The sequence below is a fragment of the Corapipo altera genome, unplaced genomic scaffold (genome assembly GCF_003945725.1).
Source record: "Corapipo altera isolate COAL_440 unplaced genomic scaffold, ASM394572v1 64, whole genome shotgun sequence".
Lineage (NCBI taxonomy): Eukaryota > Metazoa > Chordata > Aves > Passeriformes > Pipridae > Corapipo > Corapipo altera.
This window is the reverse complement of record NW_020884893.1, coordinates 9,229,956-9,252,757: the sequence shown is the minus strand read 5'-3', so window position 1 is coordinate 9,252,757 and position 22,802 is coordinate 9,229,956. Positions and strand designations below refer to the sequence as shown.

Below are 22,802 nucleotides of genomic sequence, written 5' to 3'. Positions count from 1 at the left end.
TGCTCCACACTGATCTTTTAATTTAAAACATTTTAAGATTTTATTTTTAACACCCAGAATATGAAAACTTCCTCTTTTATACTACAGGAAAATTACTTTTTGCTTTATCTTCTCCTTTGGTTTTGACACCCCCCTCATCTACACACTCAGAGGCAAGGAGCCCACGTTTTCCTACAGCAGGTGGCAATTTTATGATTTTAGGATACAAAGCTATTTATGATAAATATGTTTCCAGTCTGATCTCGTAACCACTCAATCATTAGTGACAGGCCACACACAGACTTCTAATAACCCCGTTACTATGGAGTCCACACAAGGTAAGCAAGCTGGGTAGAACCACTGGAAAACACTGACACAGAGATCCTGATGGCAACCAGATCCCGGGATCACGAAGCAAAGGTACTTTAAGGGAATAATACCACAAAAATCCCTTATTTCCTACATCACCAGGTTGTACCTGATCCTGTCAATTCCCAGGTGACCAGGTGCCTGCTCTCCCTGCCCACACCTCTCCTGTTACTTCATGGCTAAGCTGCTGCAAAGCTGAAAAGGCAACACCCAATGTCAGGTGCACAACCTGCACCCCCAGCACCCTCCTCCACACACCAACAACCACCTGCTTCCAGCACATCCATCTATGTTTTCAAGACTATTCCTAACACCATCCGATCCCGAGATCCCTCACACCTGCATTTAGCTTAAATCACTCAAGAAAAACATTTCAGCTTCTATTTAAAAATACTCGCAGAACACTGTTTGCAGCTATATTTTTATTTTTTCACCAAACAGCCACATATTTAGTTCTTGTATCTACAAAAGGAAACACCTGAAAACCAGCAGCATTGTCAGAAAAGTAACTGTATTGCAGAGTTAACATTTTCACAGTCCTGTTAAATATATGCACCCACAGTACATCTATTTAATGAGCAACATACCAGCTTTGGTATGAGCATCATCTTTGTCTAAATGACAGTATTTTATAGAGCAGCATTAAATATAGCAGCATTAAGGTCCTAAGAAATCATCTTTAACATGATCATCGAGGTGATTAACAGCAGCACCGTAGATGATGAGCTACTGGACACAGTGCCAAGGAATGGAGAAGGAAATAAAAACAGTGCCACAGTAAAAATTTGTGTACTTAATGTCACTAAAATATTTATGGGAATGTGTGGTTTTAAAAACAACACAACAGTGCTTGGGAAAAAGCCTTTGGTATTGTCATTTCAAGTAACTTATTTCAGTGAGGCTGTTAAAGGAAACAGGCTCCTACATCCCTGAGAGAGAAGAAAAAGCACTAGTGATGCCCTGCCTGGTAGAGCTGCTGTGGATTAACTCTGTAAACTGATAATAATCACTAAATACTAGTTAATAATCACTAAAATAGTGCACTCATTGGGTTATTATGAAGAATTCACAAACTTTAGGAGAATTCTTGTCCGCTTAATGCCCATTATACTTAAGGTTATAAATAGTGAGGTGTAATTTAATTGTCAGACTCACACTTCCCATCATCCTCCCATGCCATTTCCTAGCAAAAAAATCCTGCTTCTAACACCTGTTCTACACAAGCCCAGTAAGGCTCTGCTCTGCTATATCCTACGGTTCTAACAACTTAAAAATCCTAGTCCTGATCCTGAAGGGAAACACTGGAAATTCCCAGTGCCGATGTTGGGAAGCACTCTGATGTACAGGGCAAGGAAAATACTACTTAAACTTCTATTAGAGACAGTGAATTGACCTGACTACAGAAAAAAAAAGTTAATGCTAAATTAAATTCTCAAACATGAGAAAAATGAACAAACATGAAATATCATGAACTATCACACGAATGAAGCCTTTCAAATGTTGCTGAAATTGCTTTTGCTGGCATCTTACTTTCCAATTTCAGACAAATCCTACCCCGCTGCTCCCAGATTTCCAGATAAGACTCGTTTGGTCACAACTTTTGTCTCCTGGCTCAGCTTTCTCCTCCCTTACTTGCTGGTTATTTAAGAGCAAAATAAATCACAGGGCAATTACTCTGACATCTGTCACAAGGGAAGCTGACAGACTAAAAACTACACACATTCACAGACAGCTGAAACCCCCGACGCCAAAGATGTCAATAGCAACAAGAGCGGAAAAAATAAACATGGCTTTGCAAAAACCGTAAAATTTAAGCCTAAATTATTAAAGTATAATGTACTACCCTGATTATATATGAACTTCTCAATCCTGACTGCAGCCTGCTCAAAGGAAGAGTAAGAAGCAAGCCAAGCAGGGAAACCCCAGCTTCCCAGCCCTGGCATGGCACAGAGATGTCTCCCTGAAGCTCTGACTCCCAGCAGGAACAGGCAGAGCAGTGCTGCACCAGAATATACCTGTTCCCTCTTTACAAGCCCAAGGGCAGCAGGAATTGAGGGGCTCTCTCATCTTTCCACAGGAAACAGCTCTGGAAGAAGCTCCCCACTGGAGTCTCCAGGCTGCTCAAGTCCACTTTGTGCACGACTAAAATACTGCTCATTTTTGTCTCCCTGAGATGCAACAGTACAACAAGAAAGAACTTTCCTGAGGAACTCTAAAGAACGTTTGTAGAAGCTTTTTCCTCCTCAGCTGTCTCTCACCCACTGAGGAAAGCAACCCCACACACTGCCAAGCTGTGCTGCACACAGAGCAGCTGGGAAGCACTGCACTTAATTATGCTACTTTCATTTCACAGTCACTATAATCTGGTTTAGTATGTAAATATACAGCAAGAGACACAGAAATATTGAATCTTTTTAAAAAGTAAGTGAATTTCACAGAATAAACCAGGAATTACAGTAAGATTTCTACCCAGCAGGAACAGCCACTACTGAGTCTGTGTGCACATCCCAAGTCAGAGTTAGATCTATGTGAAGATCCCCTTCCTGTGCTTCAATACCACACACTCAGCCTGGCTATTAATTACAGTATATAAAACAAATGAGTCACAAAAATTTACAGAATTCCTGAGAACCACAGCCATACTCCAGGATTCTTAAAAAGAAGTCCTAAAAGTACTCAAATATAATACCAATAAAACATACAAGCTTTGAGACAACTTTCAAGCCCAAATAACATACCCTGTTGCAGCATGTTTTTCTCCTTTAAAAGACACAGAAAACCAGATTGTACAAACAGCTTACAGGGCTGAGCAACCCAGTGCTTCCACAGCTCCTAAATCCACACCGAAAAGCCCAAATTGTCTAAAGGCACAGTACTAGAGCAGAACTTGGAACTGAATTCTCTTATTAGCTCTATTACTAATACTTTCAACGACCTGAGATGTGTTATTTTCCAAAAAAAAATACGAGGAAAACATCACCATTTCTTTTATAAAGCACTTTGAGATCTACTGATAAAGTTGAAGGTAGTGTAAGAACACAGTATGAGCACACCAATAAAACAGCCAAAGTGCCCATTGTGTGGACTGACAAAAGTTGTCTCTGCACAAAAACTGCAGCGAGGCTGCAGTGACACAGGATCTGGAACCACCACAGTATCAACTGATCAGCTTTGGGGAGTTACTCTCTGAAATGACACCCGTGGAATGTTTATTGGCAGCGCGAGAGCCGCGGAACAATTTGCTTTTCCTAGTTTAAGGAAGCGTCTCATAATAACACAACAGCAGCTACGCATCCTCAGGATCCTCGCTTGGTCCTACACTGTCCAAAAGCTCCAGCCCAGCCAGGTGGGCAGAGCCCAGGTAACACGTTTTCACGTGGCTACTGAGGTTCTTCTGGGTACCGAAGCCCTTCCCACAGCAGAGACAGACAAAGGTGCGCTCGCTCGAGTGCACGGACAGAAGGTGCCGGTTTAAGTCTGTCTTGTCGCGGAACAGCTTGGCACAGTTAGGACACTGCATCTTCTTACAGTGGAAGTGGATGGTCTTTTCGTGCCGATCCATGTTGGATTTCAGAGTGAAGCTCGCGGGGCACTTGGAGCACTGGAAGCGGCCGAGCTGGCCGGCAGGAACGCTGTCGGCGAGGCCGGGCCGGGAGCAGTCAACCACATCCAGCGGGAGGAGCACGGAGAAGGCGTGCTCGTGGATGTGCTCCTTCAGCTCCTCAGCACACTGGAACACCCTCCTGCAGAAACCACAGGTCAGCCTCTTGGCCAGGGCCGAATCCAGGAACGTCCCATCGGCGGCGACGTCCGTGTCTTCGGGCCTCGAGAAACTCGTATCTAAAACAGAACCACGGATGCACGTGCAGAGATCAGTGCCTTCAGGTGTAAAATAATGACAGTTTAAAGACATATATTTCTCTCTGCTTACCTGAGTCAGAGTTATCACAAAGTGCCAACACTCTGTCATAAGCAGCCTGCAAAGGAAAAGCACATGGAGGTTAAGGCAAGCATTTGCAAGGATCTGTCCTTGCAGGCAGAGCTCCCACTCCCACTGCTGGCACTGCCTTCCCCCTTTCTCTAAAGGAGGCTCAATCACTTGACCTGGCAACCCTACGTGCCTTCACAAAGCTTTCACTGCCAAAGCAGTGAACTGGGATGTGTTTTGCAGGATCTGGTGTTTTGAAGACAGTAACCAACATTCCTGTTTAGGTCCTGGGTAACCACTCAGTTTCCAGTCTCACTAAGCATCCGCAGCTCCCACTCAGGCCAACGGGAAATGCTGGGTGGAAAATTTACAGCAGATACAACAGAACTGGAAAATTCTCCCTTAGCCCTCCACAGCTACTTTTCCTTTCCACATAGAGAAGCCCGTAGAAGACAAACACCTTCTGTGTAGCTCCCTTTATGCAATGCTCTCTGGCACTGCTGGGCCAAATTCTAAATAAAAGCTGATTTTATTCTTTTTTTTTCATAAATTCTTCATGATATGCCAGCGTGTGGCAGATGGCAACCCTGTATGAGGCAGAGGCACGCTGCAGCCTCGGCAGGTCTGTGCAGACCAGGCAGACCAGCTCACTTCACCCTACAGGGACTGCAGAGGAAAATCTGTGTTTCCACCCATTTGTTTAATAGAATTAAAGCATCACTTAAAAACATTAGGACATGCCACAGAAAATTACGGATTTTAGGTCAAACTCCTGACTTCTGTAATAGAGCCAGCTCACTTCTGTCCGAATTTAGGCAGTTACAAGAAATCCCAATGCAGAACACCAGAAGTGAGCAATGAGTAGCTGAGGTCTCAGCTATCTTCATGCCATTATTATATGCTTGTGTGCAGTGTTGTGCAAATGAAGGGATTTACAACAAAAGGGGTAGGTATATCTAAAAAAAAAACCCAGAGGTTTTTGAATGGAAATTTTATTCAGGTAAGGGAAAAAGGCTAAAACTGGGACAGCACTAGTCCCTGACCTCAACAGACTTCTAGTTTTAAAATAACCTGTATTCCTTTTAAAAAAACTAACAGACTAAAGTAGAAGGTATTAGGTCTTTCAAACTCCTAACTGAGAAGGATTTGATCAAACAGACACCTTTGCATTTCAATTTCTTTGCGCTTCCCCCCCGATCTTACCTGGGTTGAGGAAGGCACCTCTCCTTTTATCACAGTTTCTGGTGACAAATCACCAGAAGAGCAGATCCCGGGGGGGCTCTGAGTGGCAAGGTGTGCTGAAGGCAGCGGGGGAGATGGTGCTTCCACTTTGCCATCACATTCGCCCCTTGAAGGATTCGAGTTGGTGCCAGGCCCTGGGGAACACAGGAAACGAGTCTCACCCACGTGAACGAGCACCAGCTGGTGGCTTTAAAAACGGCCTCGCAAAGGCAGCGCCCCAGCACTCGCAGCTCATCTTCTGTCAGTGGGAGGGAAGGCAGCAGGACAGGGATGCCAGGCTTTTGGTCTTTCTGGTTGGTTCCTTGGTTTTTTTAAGACCAGCCTCCCCACCCAAATGCATGTGCTGGAGTTACATGGCACGGCACGGTCACCACAGAGTCCGTCGGGAGAGAGAAGCACAGTGCGGCACAAATATCCAGAGCAATCACATTTCTGTTGGAGAAGCAGCATTCCAAACACATACATTTCCATCTTTAAGGAACGTACACACAGACTTCATTTTGCTAACTTGAAAGTTTATGTCAAAGGTTCAGATTTCAAGATCTGTCCGTGGTGGTTTATTTAATATCGGGCTGTCAGTCCTTGATCTCAAAGTGCTTTACAAAAGATGGGAAAAAGGATTCCTGTCATTCTACAGTTAGCAAGCATGGAAGTTCAAATATTTGTACGAAACTCTTCAAAATTACATCTAACAGTCATTACAGTCTAAAAATCTCCCTTAGTTCAAAAGGAAATCACTCTGTGTCCGGCCCAAGCAGAGTTGCACCCTCTCGCCTGCGCTGTAGCAACAACCAAGTGGAAAACAATATTCCAGAAACTGTCCTGAAAATCATGACAAAGCTAAATAAAAATAAAGACTGTGTCATCAAAATCAGTGTACATTATAAATTGTTAAACAAACTTTAGCACACACCTTGAATGAATATTGGAATGACATATTGAGCCGTTGGTTCTTTTTGAAAAGCAAGGAGGCAAAACCAGAAGCAAATACGGCATAAAATAAACAAATTCATATTTAAAGCACTCTATGGCCTAAAGGCTTTTCCATTTCCAGCACGAAAACTTCAGGGATACAAAAAACACCATACTCTCCAATGCAGCTACAAATAACAAGTCACAGTTTACACTGTGTCTGAATACAAAGCGCTGTGATCTGGGTGACAACAAAGCACTCGAGTGAAACCACACCAAGAAACGTGAACAATCCCAAACCTTACTTTTTTTTTATCAGCTTTCAAAGGAAATTCTGCTCTTGTGCCACAAGCTGGATGTTTGATTTACCTTCCTCTGCTTTGATCCCAGATTGAAATCTTTCACAACTTAGTTAACTCTGTTCAGCTGGGACAACAATGCTCCAGAGTTTCACTCAGGTGTCCTCATCTGTTGCTGTTGTAATTTAAGGGTAGGACAACAAAATGCTAAAGTCCCATAAATTGAAGATAGGAAAAAAATCAGAAAAACCAGGAATTCACCAGTATTTCTTGTTAGAAACCGTTACCAGGAATCCAGCTCTCCAAGTCCATTGCAGAATTCCTGCTTAGACAGCCACACATTCCTTTTTTTCCCTCCCTGAACATCCCAAACCGATTCAAACTGCCCCAGAGGCATCTCTGGCTTGCACTTCCTTTTAACTAATGGTACTTCAGCATACAGTAAAGATAAGCCAGTGGGGCCTGGCTTGATTAATTCTTTTTTAGCACCTCTCCAGAGTTCCACAGGCTCCCAAGAAACTCTGCACTTCTTAAAGCAAAAGTTAAAGCTCATGAGTGAGCAGTGAAATAGAGCACAGAGAAACAATACACTGTCATCCAACTGAGCCACGAAGATGTACAACACAACAAAGTACAAAGATGAGTTTTCAAACAATAATTAATATTTATTTGGTTTCAACAACTGCAAGTAACACAAGAAAAGAAACCCACATCAATGACCCACACTTTGTACACAAGAACCCAGACAGCACCTGGATTTATGTTTTGTCCCATTATGACTAGTGCTGTGAGAAACCCTTTTCCCTCCTAAATTTGTGCAGAAATGAATTTTAATCAAAAGTATTTTAGCTTCCTAAATCAGAAATCAAAAGCATTTTCCTTCATACAGAGGATGAAGCAGGGAGTTAGCAGTATTTATATGAATGCAGCATTCTCTGACAGCTGGACAGCAAATTATTGTAGAAAAGTGAAAGGCAAAGTTATTATATCTCATTTAAAATTGCATCCATTCTCCCCTAAATATTTGTTTACCATGTACAAAAATTCCACGCCAAACTGGATACCTTTAACTTCCTCTTGGGAGAAGTTGACCACTGTGTAAAATGTGTTCCCTAACATCCAGTGCAAGAATAAATTATTGGCTCCAATGAACCACTAACTAAAAATAACCTATTAGTTGGTTTGCCCAAAAGAAAAGGGCTCTGTGTACCATGTAATCACTTGGACTGGAAGCTTCATAGGAATTGCTTCTATAAACAGTTTCAGTTGCAACAGGGTAAACAGGAAAAGCCAAACTTAGACATATAAAAAAGCATGCAATGTGCTATTCTGAAACGTGGAAGTTGCCCTTTAAGGGAGCCAGTCATCCCACAGTCTTAAAATTCTCTTTTTTTTTTTTTTTTCTTAATAAGAAAACAAGGATGTGAACTAACCACCTCATTTTCTAATGAATATTAAAATTCCCGTTCTCTTGATTATATTTGGTAAAAAAACCAGCTCAAAACATTCGACTGAAGCCTTTGAGACTTCTGGCCACGTGACGTAACCGTGTGGAACAATGCTACCAAAGTTCAGGCTCATAAATGGAATAAGACACACGTTATTAAACCAAGGAGCTCCCCAGAAACGCTCCGCTGAGGTCAGAAATCACAGAACAACCACCTGCTTTTACAGACAGACCAAGAAAACATGTAAAAGACCAGGAAAACTGAATTTCTCATCGTAAAGACCCCCCCCAGCAGCAAACCATGCAGGTCAACAGCCAGCAGTTCCCCAGGCGACGTCGGTGTTACCCATGAGTAACTCACACGTACTTTTTTCCCTGCAAAACCTGCACGTTCCAGGTTTCTGACAAGCATATGAACAACGTCAGTCTTGATCACACATCATGAACGTCAAACTCGCAGAGCCCTTCAGCTGCAGGTTATCTGGCAACTGTGCCACCGAAATGGCAAGATGTTTAAATTTTTCCTACTGATTTTAAATTGGTTTGAACTGGTTAACAGTGATACAACAGCCCCCCCCCCACGCGTCCTGCGCTTCATTTTCCACCAGCAGAATGTCAAATAGCTTCATACCTCATATGATCATTACATATACAGTGAATCAGGAAAAAAGAACACGGGGTAAAATGAAAACCTTGGGGTATCCTCTAACTTCTACAACAGCATGAAGTATTCAGAAGAACAAATAAAACCTTTTAATGTATGCAGTGACTTGGAGAGTAATATCCCCTTTAGAAATGGCTTGTCCAAGTTTTAAACATGTTTATTATCCTCTTTGCATCTGTCCACCTCCATTAAGTCTTTTTTCCTCCAGAAAATAAAATAAACCTGGACGCTGCTCGTTGAGCCAGTTATGTACTGCAGTGCTTCATAAGAGAACAAAAAGACATCCAGTGACAGCAGCCAAGATTAAAAAACACTTCACAGTTTTCAAAGTCAGGAGAGACTGATCACTTATAATCCTGCAAATTAGTGCATTTCTTTTTCATATCAGATAGATGAAAACTGCTGGGTTTGGTTGTTTTGTTAAATACAATCTTTTTCACTGTGTTCTGGCCTACTCCTCCCTCATTTTTATTTTTTTTTAATATAATCCAGGACTTAAAATGACTCAACATCCTCAAATTGTTTTTGAAGAAAAAAACGTCAAAAACATCTACAAAGCCAGCACCAGCCTAGACTGTGCTTTTAGATCTCCACAATCTTCTTACCACTCTCCTCACTGTCATTTCATACACTGAAAATTCTCGTTAAACTTGATGCCCTATTGTATTCAGTAATGACCACTTAAAAGTGAATCGTTTATCAGAAGATCTTTTTCAAGTGATTAGAATAAATTGATACCTGTGAATCTGAATAAGATGAAAGAAAAATACGTCCCTTAAATCCCTGCTTCTGTAAAAATCCTCTTACCAGGCCACAGCGACATCCCCGACTCGTGTGAGAGCTACAGATCAAGTGGGCAGCCTTCTTTTTGACGTGGGCATTTCACTTTGCTTTCATAAAGATGAGATAATTGAAGCTCAGCTGAGTGAGATTCAAGTAATAGTGAGAATACTGGAGAGTAGGGACCTCAAATACATGCTGGAAGGACCTCCTGAGCCATGGTACCCCTCAGTGAGCTATCAACCACCCCCTTTTCTAATGGATCCAGCTTTATTTTAGTTTATTTTAGTAGGTCTTCTGCCTACACCATGACTGTCCCCAAATTTCACTTCTCAGCTGGTTGGGCAATCTCTAATTCCCGGCCCGGATTTATGACTGCCTTATACTCATTTGTCTTTATGCCAAGTGGTGCTTCAATTTTTAAGTAAAACCTAAAATCCTCCAACCAAGAGAAGGATGATGGATAGAGGGCAGCCCCATCATTACTCCAGTTTATCATGACAGAAGATGACAGTGCTGATTCCACCTGTCACGAGTCACGGATCGGAACCCGCGGTGCATCAATCACCCGCGGTCACCATCGATCCAGGCTCGCCCTGTCCCGGTGCCAGCTGAGGGCACCCTGCTCCCTGCACGCAAACCCAGCCACTCAACTGAGGCAGAATCTGTGCTATTCCATTGCCATGGAGGGATTTCCAACCCTGGAGCACAGCCCGAACCATCTAAATCTGATTTAACTGGAGATCGTTCAGTAAGTGAGTTACTGCGAGAGAAACCAGAACGCGGCATCGGCCATTCCCCACAAACACTTGAGCTGCAAAACAAGGTACAGAAACTTGAGTTTCTTTAGAAACATTTTTTAAAAAAATAATACCACCGTTTAGACATGAGAAGTGAAAGGAGACACTAAGTCTGGCACTACCTTGTCCTACAACTCCAGTGACCAGCTGGCCACTTGGACAGAGCTTGGAGCAACCTGGTCACATGGAAAGTATGCCTGCCCATGGCAGGGGGGTGGAATAAGATGGTCTTCAAGGTCCCTTCCACCCCAAACTACTCTGTGATTCTTTGATTCATTCTCTGATTCTGTGACCATTAAAGTTATTTATCTTTTGCCATTGAGGAAACTGAAGGAAAACAGAATAATGGATATATTAAGTAAACTTTTCATTCTTTTTAACTGGTCAGTTTTCTCAGGACAGATGAAAATAAACATTTTCTCCTGGAAATTTACATGTAGTCCTCTCAAAGCTGCTGCTTGTCCTATTCAGTGTCACAAATGACATCCCCACCTTCTGAGAGTATTATTAAAATACAGCACTAATCGTTTCTCTCTCTTTATGCACTAGAGAATCAAGCTGCAATGAAGAAAACACAACAGTATGCTGAAAAATCAGCTCTCCACACCTAATGGTTCACATCAGCTGTCTCCAACAGATCACCAGCAGAAAAACATTCATTTCCATGTGCACGTATAACAAAACAATCAATTGCTGCTCATTACTTACAGGTCCAAAATTGAACTGCTCGAAATAAAGAACATGCAATCTGCAACACCCCAACTGTTTCCACAGACACAGGAGCAACAGTAAAGCTGTTCAACATCGATCAAGTTTGGATTCGAAACCTTTGGAGCTACTCCTTTACCACAAACATTTTGTATTTTGTTTACAAAGTACCACTTTGCAAAGCAGTGAAACAGAAATTTGAGGACAACTGCTACAGACTGAATATTTTCTTCCATGGATCAACATCACACACACAGGTTTCCAAATTTTACAGAAAAAAAAAACTGGATACAAACATATCGGCAGTAAGAAACGAGGCGGTGACCTGTGTTTTCTTCTCACTAAAGATTTCCCTTAAACGAAATAAAAATAAAAATATAAGAACACCAACTTACGAGAGAGCGAGTGGGTGCCTTTGGGTAGGTACTCGAAGAGCAGGGAGCTGTCCTCGCCCAGCATGTCGGCCTTCAGGGACAGCAAACTGTTCTTACTCATGAGAGCCGCGCGCAGGTTGGCGACCGTGGCGGCCTGGAGCGCGTCCTCCTTCTCCGGAGTCAGGGGCTGGTGGATGTAGCTGGATTCCCCGCCCAGGAGAGCTTCCTCCACGTTGGAGTAGGGGTCCGGCCGCTCCCCCCTGCTGTCAGAGCTGCTGGGCTCTGTCCCTGTCACATCAGCACCTGCAGGATGGAAGAGATGTCAGAGACACGGGAAAACACGCGGCTGCGGGACCACGCGCCTGCCCCACCGGGGATACAAACAGCAGGGCCAGGAATGGAGCAACACTTATTTTGGCTTTGTTTTTCACATGAGAGTGCTGTTTCTCATCCCTCTTCTCCCAAAGTTGCCAAGACTTGGCCATTCAAAGGCTCAGTGAGAAGTGCTTCCCTCCAAACCTGGGAGTTCTGTTTTTCCAGCTCATGCCCACCTGCCCCCTCCGCTCCTGCCCCACCAACTGGGCTTAACCACAGCACCACACACTCTGAAGGCAGGGCAGAGGGAGGGAGAAAGGTATTGCCTCCTTCACAACCAGTACTTGATTAAAATTAAGATTTCAAGGTAATCTCCTAGTAGTGAAATTACATTCGAAGGTTTAAGCTCTATTTTCTTCATAATTTTACTCCAGTAGTTCAAATTTTCATTCTTTCATTTCTTCCCTGTGATGAAGGTTTAGAAAAATTCAGTAATAGACAGCCTCTAATAGTGGGCTGCTAAGCAGTATAAATCCCTTGGGGTCACTTATCTAGAAAACACACAGCAATCAGTGGTTCCCAGCACCTATCAGAGAGTGGGTTTTATACAGAACTGATACAGTTAAAAATCCCCAAAGATACACATCAGCCACTTCACAACAACAGGTAGCTACAAAGAAACTGTGTGAAAATGTAATGAATTATTAATAAAAATATCAATTACTGAACCCAAACAAAACCAAAAAAGCTATGATAAGGTAAATTCCTCCCTGAGAAAGCACAGTTTATTTTTGTATTTCTTGGGAGGTCTAACTGAAGATTGTCTTTTGTTTGAACTTTGACTCTCTCATAATCTTAAATAATTTATGTATTTTTATGCAAAGACTCCTCTCTATTCTTCACATGAAACAACAAAAATGATGTACAAAAAGGGCTGTTAGCCCATTTACAAAGTGCATAAACCAAACTGCAATTACCTACTCCACAATCTGCAGCAGCAAACACAGCTGACACACTCAAAACCCAGCTGAGCACCTGGCAAAGGGAGCCAAAGCCTCCCAAACTTATGCCTTTGTAGCATTTCTCCTATCAAGATGTAGAGGGAAAAAATCCAAATCCAAAGAGAAGGCACAGATAATGAGCAATCAGATGGAAAAGGAAGCTGTTTTGCAGATCCTGAACATTTTATTGCCTCCTCGTTTAAAACAGATTTAAATCTACTTAAAGCAAGAGGGAACTATTACAGCTCAAAGCAGTGGGACAACACGTACAAAAATCAATACACAGATCCACCCTGTGCTCCTCAGGGCAAGGAATTCAGGTGTTGTCCACACACAGCACTGCAATAAACTTACTCCTGCCCAGGTTTCAGGGCAGCAGAGCCCAGGAGAGGGGAGGAGGCAGAGTGTGACACACCAGCACTCGGCTTCCGCAGCTTCAATCCAGGGCAAGGCATTAATCTGCAGAGCCTTATTAAAAAATGCTAATGAGGACACTGGTACCGTGCCCACCTCCTGCAGCCTGGAAAACAGCTGAAGGAATATCATTATTTTTATCTCCATTTTACAGGTGGTGGCTGCCAGAGAAAGGCTCAGTGACTTGCTCGAGGTGTCCAGCCCGCGGAGCCAGGAGCAGCCAGTGGACTTCCCAGTCCCAGCCCAGGGCATGTCAGATTCCACAACACATCCAGATTGGCTTTACTAAGCTGCACTGTTCTGCCACTGTTCTCTTACTCTTAAGTTTTTCCACTTCTTGTAAAAAACAAACAGCCTCAAAGCAAATAATAAGGAAAAAGCAATCATAGGCAGAGTGCTCCCACGCCCTGGAGATGTAGGGAATACTCACAAATGGGGGCTACCAACACAGCAGGCAGTTCATAAATGTGAACTATCAGAGATGCTTTCTGTTTAAAACAAAGCATTTTCCCCCCTCCATCTGTGTTTTGCTTGTACAGTATCATATTATCAGCTTTATTAAATCTTAGCCAAGAAGAATTCAAATGCTTCAAATTTTTACGTATTTTGTCACCCCTCTGTTAATGGCTCACAGGGACAAACATTATTCTAGATGGTTTTTTTAAAACAAACCAGCATGTCCACATAAAGGGAAATTACAAGGCATTAAGAACCAGCACCTGTTGGAAAAGGTGGTGAAGAAAGTAAATTAAACTTTAGCCCATTAAACTGGGAAGGTAACAGAGAGCTTCAGCACATCAAAGCCATGATAATACCACAATTCCTCTGCTCCTCACTGCCTACACGGGGAATCACAGCGCATAACTCGGGCCAGAAAGGGTGTTTGTCCACAAAACTGTGTTCCCAAATAACCAGGCAGGCAGGAAAGCACCTTGTGTTTTCTGCCATCCTTTCTCAGAGCCTGTTACAGCTGTTGATTGACAGTTGCCAGAATCCGCTGCTGCACATAAACACTAATTGCTAAAACACACGCAGATTAATTGTAACCACAACAAGACATTAAATGTTCCTCAAAAGCCAAGATTAGAGACAGACAGTGAAATAGATGCTTCAGAGCTTCCAGTATTTATAGCTGATGTAATATAATCAAATACACATTAAGGCAAAATAAATATCCACTTAGTCACACAAGTACTAAAATACTCCCGGCACACCAAAACCCAAAAAAATGCACCAAGTTCCTCTCCACGGCGCCTCCAAAACCACTTCTCTTTTCTCTAGAATGCAGCTCCTTTTAAAAAGATTTAGCCAAAGAATTATATGAATCAAAAGCATCCGTCACTTCCCAGTAATCTAAACTGTTTACTACAGCTCCAGCCCCACGTAAACCAGGCTTTAGTCAATGAGCTCCTATTCTGCAATTATTCACTGCCACGGGTCCTGCGGCCGCCCGAGAGCTCCATCCAAACCCTCCACATCTCATTTTTCACAGCGCTGGGACAGCCCCTGTGACTGCAGAGATCCGGGCTCTGCATGCAGGAAATCCCGAGCTAAACACGGGATTAATCCTGCTCGGAAAACTGAGCTCATTAGTCTCTTTAGTGAATCATTATTTCGCAGTTATTCTATTACACCAGCCTGCTTTCCAAACACAGAAGCTTTAGAAAAGCTTTCTTAGTTGGTGACTGGAAAGAATATTTTATTATTATTGGGGTTTGGTTTTGTATAAAACACAGGGTCTATTTTTTGACAATTCTGGCAACAGTATTCCCACGCAGCCCTGAAACTCTGAAAGCAAAGTTTAACTGGTAAAGTTCTTACACATGAAAGCCTCATGTAACAGGGATACAGGGGGCCTGACTGTGAGCACCTTCTCACAGAGGTCACACATCCCAGCTGATCTCAAAACACGCTTCCCAACCACGCTGACCAGGCAGGCTTTAACAGATCCAGAACAAAACTCTGCCAGGACAGCAGGAGCAGTACAATATTCCCAACACACCCAAGGAGGCTCCTGCAAAAGCCCTGAAAGTCCCATAAACTGAGCTCCTGTCACACAGACCCAGCTATGGGAACACCAAGCTGCACTAGTCAAAAAAAAATCAAGCACTACAGACACTTGGCAGCCCCTTGGAGAGGACTGTGGCACATATAAAAGTGATGGAAGCTACTAAAAGTGCCCAAATTATATGATAATGTGATAATTTATTTTCCAAGATCTAGGGGGAAACTGACAGTAAAAAGGCATTAAACCTAGTCCAAGAACAGAGCAAAGCACACATGCCACTCCAGAAACAGCAAGGAAAAGTTTCTCTATTTTAAAGACTCCATTTGACTACCCTAATTAATTACTTTAATACAGAAAACGATTTTTTCCTTGTATTTCTTCTCGCTGCTTCTGTCATTTTTCCTCATTACAGCTTAAATTCATCTGTTACCAAACTACCTGCTCAGTGTCTGCTTCTCTCACACCATTTATTTCTTGTTTGTACTGTGTTTTAACCTTCTCAGTAAACCCCCAGTGGGGTTTCCCAGACTCCCAACGCTATTATTCTCTTTCATCATTTTTTTTTTCCCTAATAATTTTTTCCTCTTTTCATCTCTCATGCAGACAGCTGAACATCTAGAAATCTGTAGCTGGAGGACTAAACCCATGAGAACAGAGAAAGGTGTGAAGGAAAACCACACAAGGTTACATCTGCTGCTGGAAAAATTCAAAGCAGAAACAAGCTTTTTCCCTAAGAACTAAAGGCAACATTTTGCCAGGTCAATCTTCTGCAATACTGCTTGTTTCATCAGAGTCTCGAGGTAAGAGGAGATCCAAGGAGTCTGTCATCTCTTCAAAGCCCAGTTCTGTTTGGCAGGAACACAAAGCAGTGACGTTCATCCCTCGGTTTTCCGAGTCTCCGGGATGCCGAGGTCGCGCGATGGAGGTGACGCCCTGGCAGCGAGGGGGGAGCCAGCCACGAACAGGGCAGTCCTTCAAAGGAGGGCAACTGTCCCCCACTCATCATTTACAGAGCTTTAACCCGATTTCTGTGTTTTTCTACCACCCTGGCCAACTTCAGGAATCTCTGAGGAGCCCTTCCAACCCCTCAACGCCCCTGGAATTCAGCGCTGTTCGACACTCCCCAGCACACCTTTCTGAACCAGAGGTTATCCCTGCTCAGCTCCTGGAGTAAACCCTCTCCAAGTCTCACAGCCTCCAAAGACAATGGCAATTCAAGCCACCTCCTGCCACAAACCACCCCTTACCCTTTCCCACAGCTCACCTGACCTGCGGGACCCATTTTGGCAGAATTTTTAAGCCTTTAGGTGCCAGAGTCCTGCTGGTCTCACCCACATCCTTTCAACCCAGCACCAGTATCACCATCAGCTAAACCCAGCCAAAGCCTCTGGTTGCCTGTGTTTTGTGGACACTTGCCAAATCCAGGGGTGACAGCAAGATCCCACAACTATCTGGAGCTAATTAAAGAAACATTGGATAATCTTATATCCTACTCTTGCTTATAAAGCACACTGACAGTCACAAACAGTAGAACTCCCAGCCAAGTCCACCAAATACTTTCCCTCCCCCAGGCAAACATGAAACAAGCCATACTGCTCGTTTTCTTTTCACCACCTCTAAGAACAAAGCACATAAAACCCCACAGCTGACCCTAAAGGTGGTGAGAATGTTCTCTCTTTACAACAGTTAGGGTGGAAAGGTGAACTGAAGGGAAGACACTTCTGGGTACAGGAGTCCTGCTGTCAGCCACAGCAAAGCAAGCACCAGGGAAAGCACAGTCTGGAAGCACCAGCAATTGGAATTACATCTGGAGCGGTGTCACCATCAGACAGTAAGAGAAAATTCACTCTGACCTGGGACAGCTTCACTGCTCTGTTACCTGGAGTCATCTAAGAACTGCAGAATAAATCAGGTTGAAAGTGACTTCAGGGCTACTTTTGGAGCTAGATACTGGTGCTCAGCCGCTTGTACGGCCCAGTCAAGAACATCTGCAGGGGAGAGAGAGCACAGCTGCTCCACAGCTCCACCATTTGACCACTCTGTCAGGAATTTCCTCCTTTCACCCCATGAGAATCTCTCTTCCTGTAACTTGTGTCCATTACTTCTCATCCTTTCTCCATCCAGATTCTGCAAAGGGTCTGGCTCTGGGCAATCCATCTACCTCCCTCCTCTTCTCCAGGGTTAAATCAAGCCATTTCAGCCTCTCCTCATACACATCATCTTGATGGCTGGGACTGCTCAAGCTTGTCAAAGTCCTTCTTGGCCTGGAGATCCCCAAACTGGGTCCTGTCCTCCAGATGCTCTTCCTAAGGCAGGCAGGCAGCCAGATTTCACTGTTGCAAGGGCACACAGGCCCCTCTTCAGCTCCTTACTCACCAAAAGATTTTCTGCAAAGCTGCTTTCTCTCCCCTTGGCCGCCAACCCAAACTGCTGCAGAGGGTTTTTCTGTCCCACACGCAGGACTTCTCACTTGCCTTGGTGGAATTCATGCTGTGCCTGGCACCGCTGGCTTCCAGCAACTCATCCCTCCCAGCCTGGTGCCACCCAACAACTTGCTGAGGGTTCAAAACATCTCACCACTTAGTGAACAAAGTCAACAGCATCGGTCCTGGAAGCAGCCTGTCATGGATGCAGGCATCCCACTTTCTGGGGCAGATGTTTAGGATCTCCTGCACACAGTTGGATAATTTTTAGTGCAATGGCAAATGTAATTATTTTCTGTTTACAACACGACAAGTGGAAAGGGCGACAGGAAGAGGTTCCAACGTCAGCAACTTCTCCCACCCCAAATTCCTGCGTCCTCCCCTGCTACTCCTTCAGTGGTACCAAGACCACAAGTGTAGCTGTGAAGTAAACTCAAGACAGGAACTAATATGTCAAAAATAAACTGATTTATTAAAAAAAGCTATTTTTAAACCCAGATCAGTTCCCCAGTCTGGTTCTCTACATGGGTGCACAGACATTTTCGCCGGAACAACTGCAGGAGGGCGTGGGGGTGCAATTAAGCACCAAAGGAAAGTGGGAGCCACTTAAACTCAGCTTTTGTTTCAAGGACGCAGTCAAATTGTGACCCGAGCCGAACTCTTTCGGAAAAAACTTAGGTGAAATCAAAAACTTAATTTTCTGAGGTTCTTCTGCCTATTTGTGTCAAGCATCTGCCCGACAGCAGACTTCATCTAGAATTCCAGGGATGACGTTTCTTGCGTAAGTTTAGAAAGATTTGGCTCAATCTCCTTCTGTACAAAAGACAATTAATTTTTAAAGTCTCAGGAAAAAAAGAAAAGAAAAAGAGCTTTCATTTCGTAGTGATTTTTTTCTTGTGACTGAAAAAAAAAAAAAAAGGAGCACACAGGCTGGCAGAAAAATGACAATCTTTTACCAGCTGCTAAAAATATCCTTGAAGCTTGTGTTTCAGATACCTCCTCCTTTCTAACAGAAGTCCCTCAAAAGTGTTTCACAACTTACTGTTTGTTAAACAAACCCCAGTGTTCTCACTCACTGGAATATTTACACGGGAAAGTGATGCCATGAGTTATACTGGGTTTGATTTGCACTGTTTTACAAACAAAACAGTAGACACATGGATATAATAAATGTGCACAGCACTCAAAATAAGTTCCAATTTCCTAGTGCAGGAAACTATCAAGCAAATATAGACATTTAACCACAACATATATGATTGTTAAAAACTGCCTTTTTGTTAAAGACTGCAAGATATCTTAAGTGAATCCTTATGGAACCAAAAACACTGTCTCCTTCAGGCTCTTCTTCCAGATTTGAGTCCTACTACAGCTTCTCCATCATGACTCAAAGCAGGGTGATCTGGGACTGTCAGGATCTGGCTTCTGAAAAACCCCATCCTGTATGAAACTCTCGATTTCCAATGCTGTTCCTGTTTCTGGAAGGCTCAGGAGGAGCACAGAGGCTTCAAAATAATTTTCAAGCCTACAGCCATAGGATGTTCACTATCTGTATTTTGCCAACAGAAACATTCTCCTCAAAACCTCGACAATAACGTTGCTAAAATAAATCAGGTTTGTTCTACACAAATACCACCTGGTTCTATGTTGCTACTTCTGCAGTGTATTCCAAAAGCACAAGTGTATCTCCATCTTTATCTTCCTCAAAACAGTAACCAGTGTACAAATAACAGGAAAATTCCCTCCAGAAATCTGGAAAAAAATAATCAATTTTCAACTCTTTCCCATAATATTTGTTTTTCTACCATTGAAACAAGTTCTGCAGATACTTTTCCATGGTCTATGTTAGCAAAAGGATCTCCTGCCCCAATCCTGCTGCTTTTTGCTGCTCCCCCACTGCCTGTTAATGACCTCAACTCAACTGTTTGTGAGGCTACAGAGAAAACCTGCTCAGCTACTTATCTTCCTAAACCAAGATAAAACAGAACTCCTAAATCCAAAAAAAGAGAGAAATTGTTAAACTGGATGATTTTATTCTTTCTGAAACTATTGTAAAATGGAATAAAGTGTCTTTGAAGGAGCAGGAATGACTGGGCAGTGCAGAAATACCTTAAGCCACTTTTGTTTCCCTAAAATACGCAGAGAATTGTACAGTAACTTGAGACTATCACTTTAAAAATACTAAGGTGGACTGCAAGCTTAACATCTTTTTCCAAGTCTCATAACTCAAGCAGTTAAGGGACTGACACTATTCCCTGTGCTCCTCAGGACAGAGGGAACCTCTTGCTGCTCACCAGCACAGGAACAGACACAAACATGAAGGGACAGAAATAAAACATTCAAGTACCACATTAAATATGAACACTCATGATATGACAATGCTGAGTTATAAATTCTAAAAACCCTCAGAACAAATATTTACCTTTTGAAACAAGTGCCTGTAAGAAATGTTAAAAAAAATAAGAAATATAAAATAAATCAATCTGAGACCAGTACAGCAAAGTTTGAGTTTGATTCCTATCACTGTATCTAAAGAATTAACTCCTACCATGTTTTAATGCAAAACCACTGCAAATAGGGAAGTTAAAGTCCTGAATAGTGCTGATTGCAAAGTAGGAGTAGGATTTATGCTAAAATACTGAAAGTTTCTTGATTTCTCACTTGTAATTTCAGTAAAGAAACAAAACAAAAAAAAAAAGGAGGGGGAAACGGTTTTTGAAAAGTTGAGATCTCTAAAGATGAGCCCAGTGTAACCTTGGCACAAGGAACAAATAAAACAATGAGAAGGGCACTCAAGAGAGGGAAAATGCCTCTGATCTCTGGAGTTAAAGCAGATTAGCAGAATCAGGGCTGCTACCACGGGGAGGAGGAAGAGGAGGAGGAGGGTTTGGGAGCCTGGGGAAAAAGGAATGTAGGGTGGGGAAAGGAAACAGACACTGAGCTTTGAGCTAAAGCTGGTTTAGGGTGGAACCATTTTAAAGCCAGGGTGTAGCCAGGGAGTGAGTGTCTGGGTTTAAAGGGATGATTTTAGTTTCCAAACTTGAAAATAACCTGACCTAACCCTTCAATAACAGAAACTCCAAAGTCACTCCCCACACAGATTGTATCCTAATAATTTCGTTAGCCTGTAACTGTGGCGATACAGAGAACCTGAATTATTCACTGAGTACCCTCTGCATAATTCACCATATGGCCACAGAGGTCAGTGGGGCTCAGGGTGGGGTTTTTTTGCTTGGTTTTGCATTTTGATGCAGCTCACAGCCACCTCCACACAGTGCACTGGCGCTTGGTGCACACCAAGAGTTCCAAGGAGGGTCCAGAAACCTGGGCAGCTCCATAAGCCCAAGGAATGCAGGCTAAGCCGATTTGGGGCTAAGAAAGAATTCAGGGGGTGGCATTAAAGCACAAAGCTGTAACCCCTCCAGGTCTGGCTGAGAAAGCAAGGCTGGCATCGCTGACCACCACTGCTTATGGCATTGAAGTATCTCCCCAAGAAAAACATCATTAAAACCCTCTTGTAGCAAAGGAAATTTTAATACCTTGCACCATAAATGCAACTTCATGAAAAGAAGGGGGAAAAATGCAGTAATGAACTTGATTTTCCAAGTGGCAGGCAATTTGAACTATTACTATTACCCTCAAAAATACTCCAAAACCTTTCCAATAAGCTGAATGCTTTGATCCAAAATGCCTATCCTCCTTAAAAAGTGATCTTTCCGAAATGAGGCATGAAAGAATCACAGATGCTGAGTTATGATCTAAGTAACAAACTAACGTTAGGAAACCATTAAAATTTCGAGCCTGTGTCGGTTTAGGACATCAGATATTTATCTGACAACTGAAATTTTAACCATTTCAGTTTTCAGTCACGGCTGTGACAAACACTTCAACCCCTGCCTGAAGTTTTCATACTGCAACCAGGACTCAGACCATGGTAGGTGGGTTGGACACTGCATCTCTTCAAAGCAAAGTCCATTTAAAGGGAGAACAACTGACTGTATTCTGTCCCAGGGAGTTTTCTGGCTCCCACACCACATGGATCATTTCAACACCACACGCTTCCAAGAGTTTCCTTAACACCTCCTTCAATACATTTGTTTTTGTCTCATAAAACAGAACAAAAATCTTTAAGAGTTCCTTGAACACCTGGATCCTGAATACAAACACCACACTCATTTCCCCCCCTCCTTTTCTCATTTTGCAAAATCTGTATTCTTCTACTTGGACTGATATGTCTGCCAAATATCACAACAGAAACAATGGAATTTTCAATGGAATTATTAATAATAATTTGAAAATTATTGAAAGATCTGCATTGACAGAGGGACAGAGTTACAGGAAGCCTTGGTACCTTGATGAGAAAAAGACTTTTTTTCAAGAATAAAATCATTCACCTGCCTGCACTCAGACAGGTCCAGAGACCTCACCTGCACAAAACAGTTGGGAGTTCATCTAGAATGGGCTTTCTTGCCTTCCTCTGAAGCCTTCTGCAATGTAAGCTCACTATATGATCCAACTGTTAAGCATCTGTGCTCACCAACAGCTCCTGTAATCATAATTTGCTCTCTAGAAACCAAGACAGGAAAAGGGATGGGGAAAGGCTGACGACAGCAGCTGCCTCCAGGCTTCCCGGGGAGCTGCCAGCACAGCTCCCTGCAGCAGGCACTGCCATCACATGTGTGTCATTGGAAAATGAGGAACTCCAAGGTCTCCTCACCAGGAGGGAGGAAACTTGTGCATAATTAAAGATTTTGAGAGGGAAAATGTTAAAGGGACTGTGAACTCTGCAAAGTCAGGAGGACACCAGTGCAGTCCTGCCTGTCCTTCTCACAGAGGTCACTACTCTGGGCTTAATCAAGTCCTGAAGCTCCTCTTACAGAATACAGAAACTCCACTGCATGTAACCAAATGAAGGTAAAGAGTTCCCAAAGTGCAGAGTCTTTAAAAAGGACTTTTCTAGTTTTAAAATAATTAGCTTCATTTCACAGTCAACTGGCACACAGAAATCCACTTGCAGCTTTTGGGTGCAAACAATCAGAAGATGCGTGGGAGTATTTCCTCAGAAATAAAATTCCTGAATCATAATTACTATGCTTGAACTAACACATTAATAAAGCCATCAATAAATTCTTCAAAAGACAC

The 22,802-nt window shown here is 43.0% G+C and overlaps 1 protein-coding gene across 7 annotated transcripts in view; it reads right to left on the bottom strand.

Moving 5' to 3' along the window:
• ZBTB46 (zinc finger and BTB domain containing 46) overlaps nt 1–22,802 on the bottom strand; it is a 51,321-nt gene that overhangs the window by 8,637 nt on the left and 19,882 nt on the right. For 6 of the 7 annotated variants that reach the window (XM_027645937.1, XM_027645941.1, XM_027645938.1 and 3 more), the window contains 4 exons: nt 11,524–11,805; nt 5,480–5,652; nt 4,280–4,325; nt 3,877–4,188 (listed from right to left, as the gene is read on the bottom strand). In XM_027645937.1, the coding sequence (XP_027501738.1) occupies nt 3,877–4,188; nt 4,280–4,325; nt 5,480–5,652; nt 11,524–11,805 (813 nt within the window). The remainder of the gene's footprint in view (nt 1–3,876; nt 4,189–4,279; nt 4,326–5,479; nt 5,653–11,523; nt 11,806–22,802) is intronic. The other variant, XM_027645942.1, reaches the window with a different exon arrangement.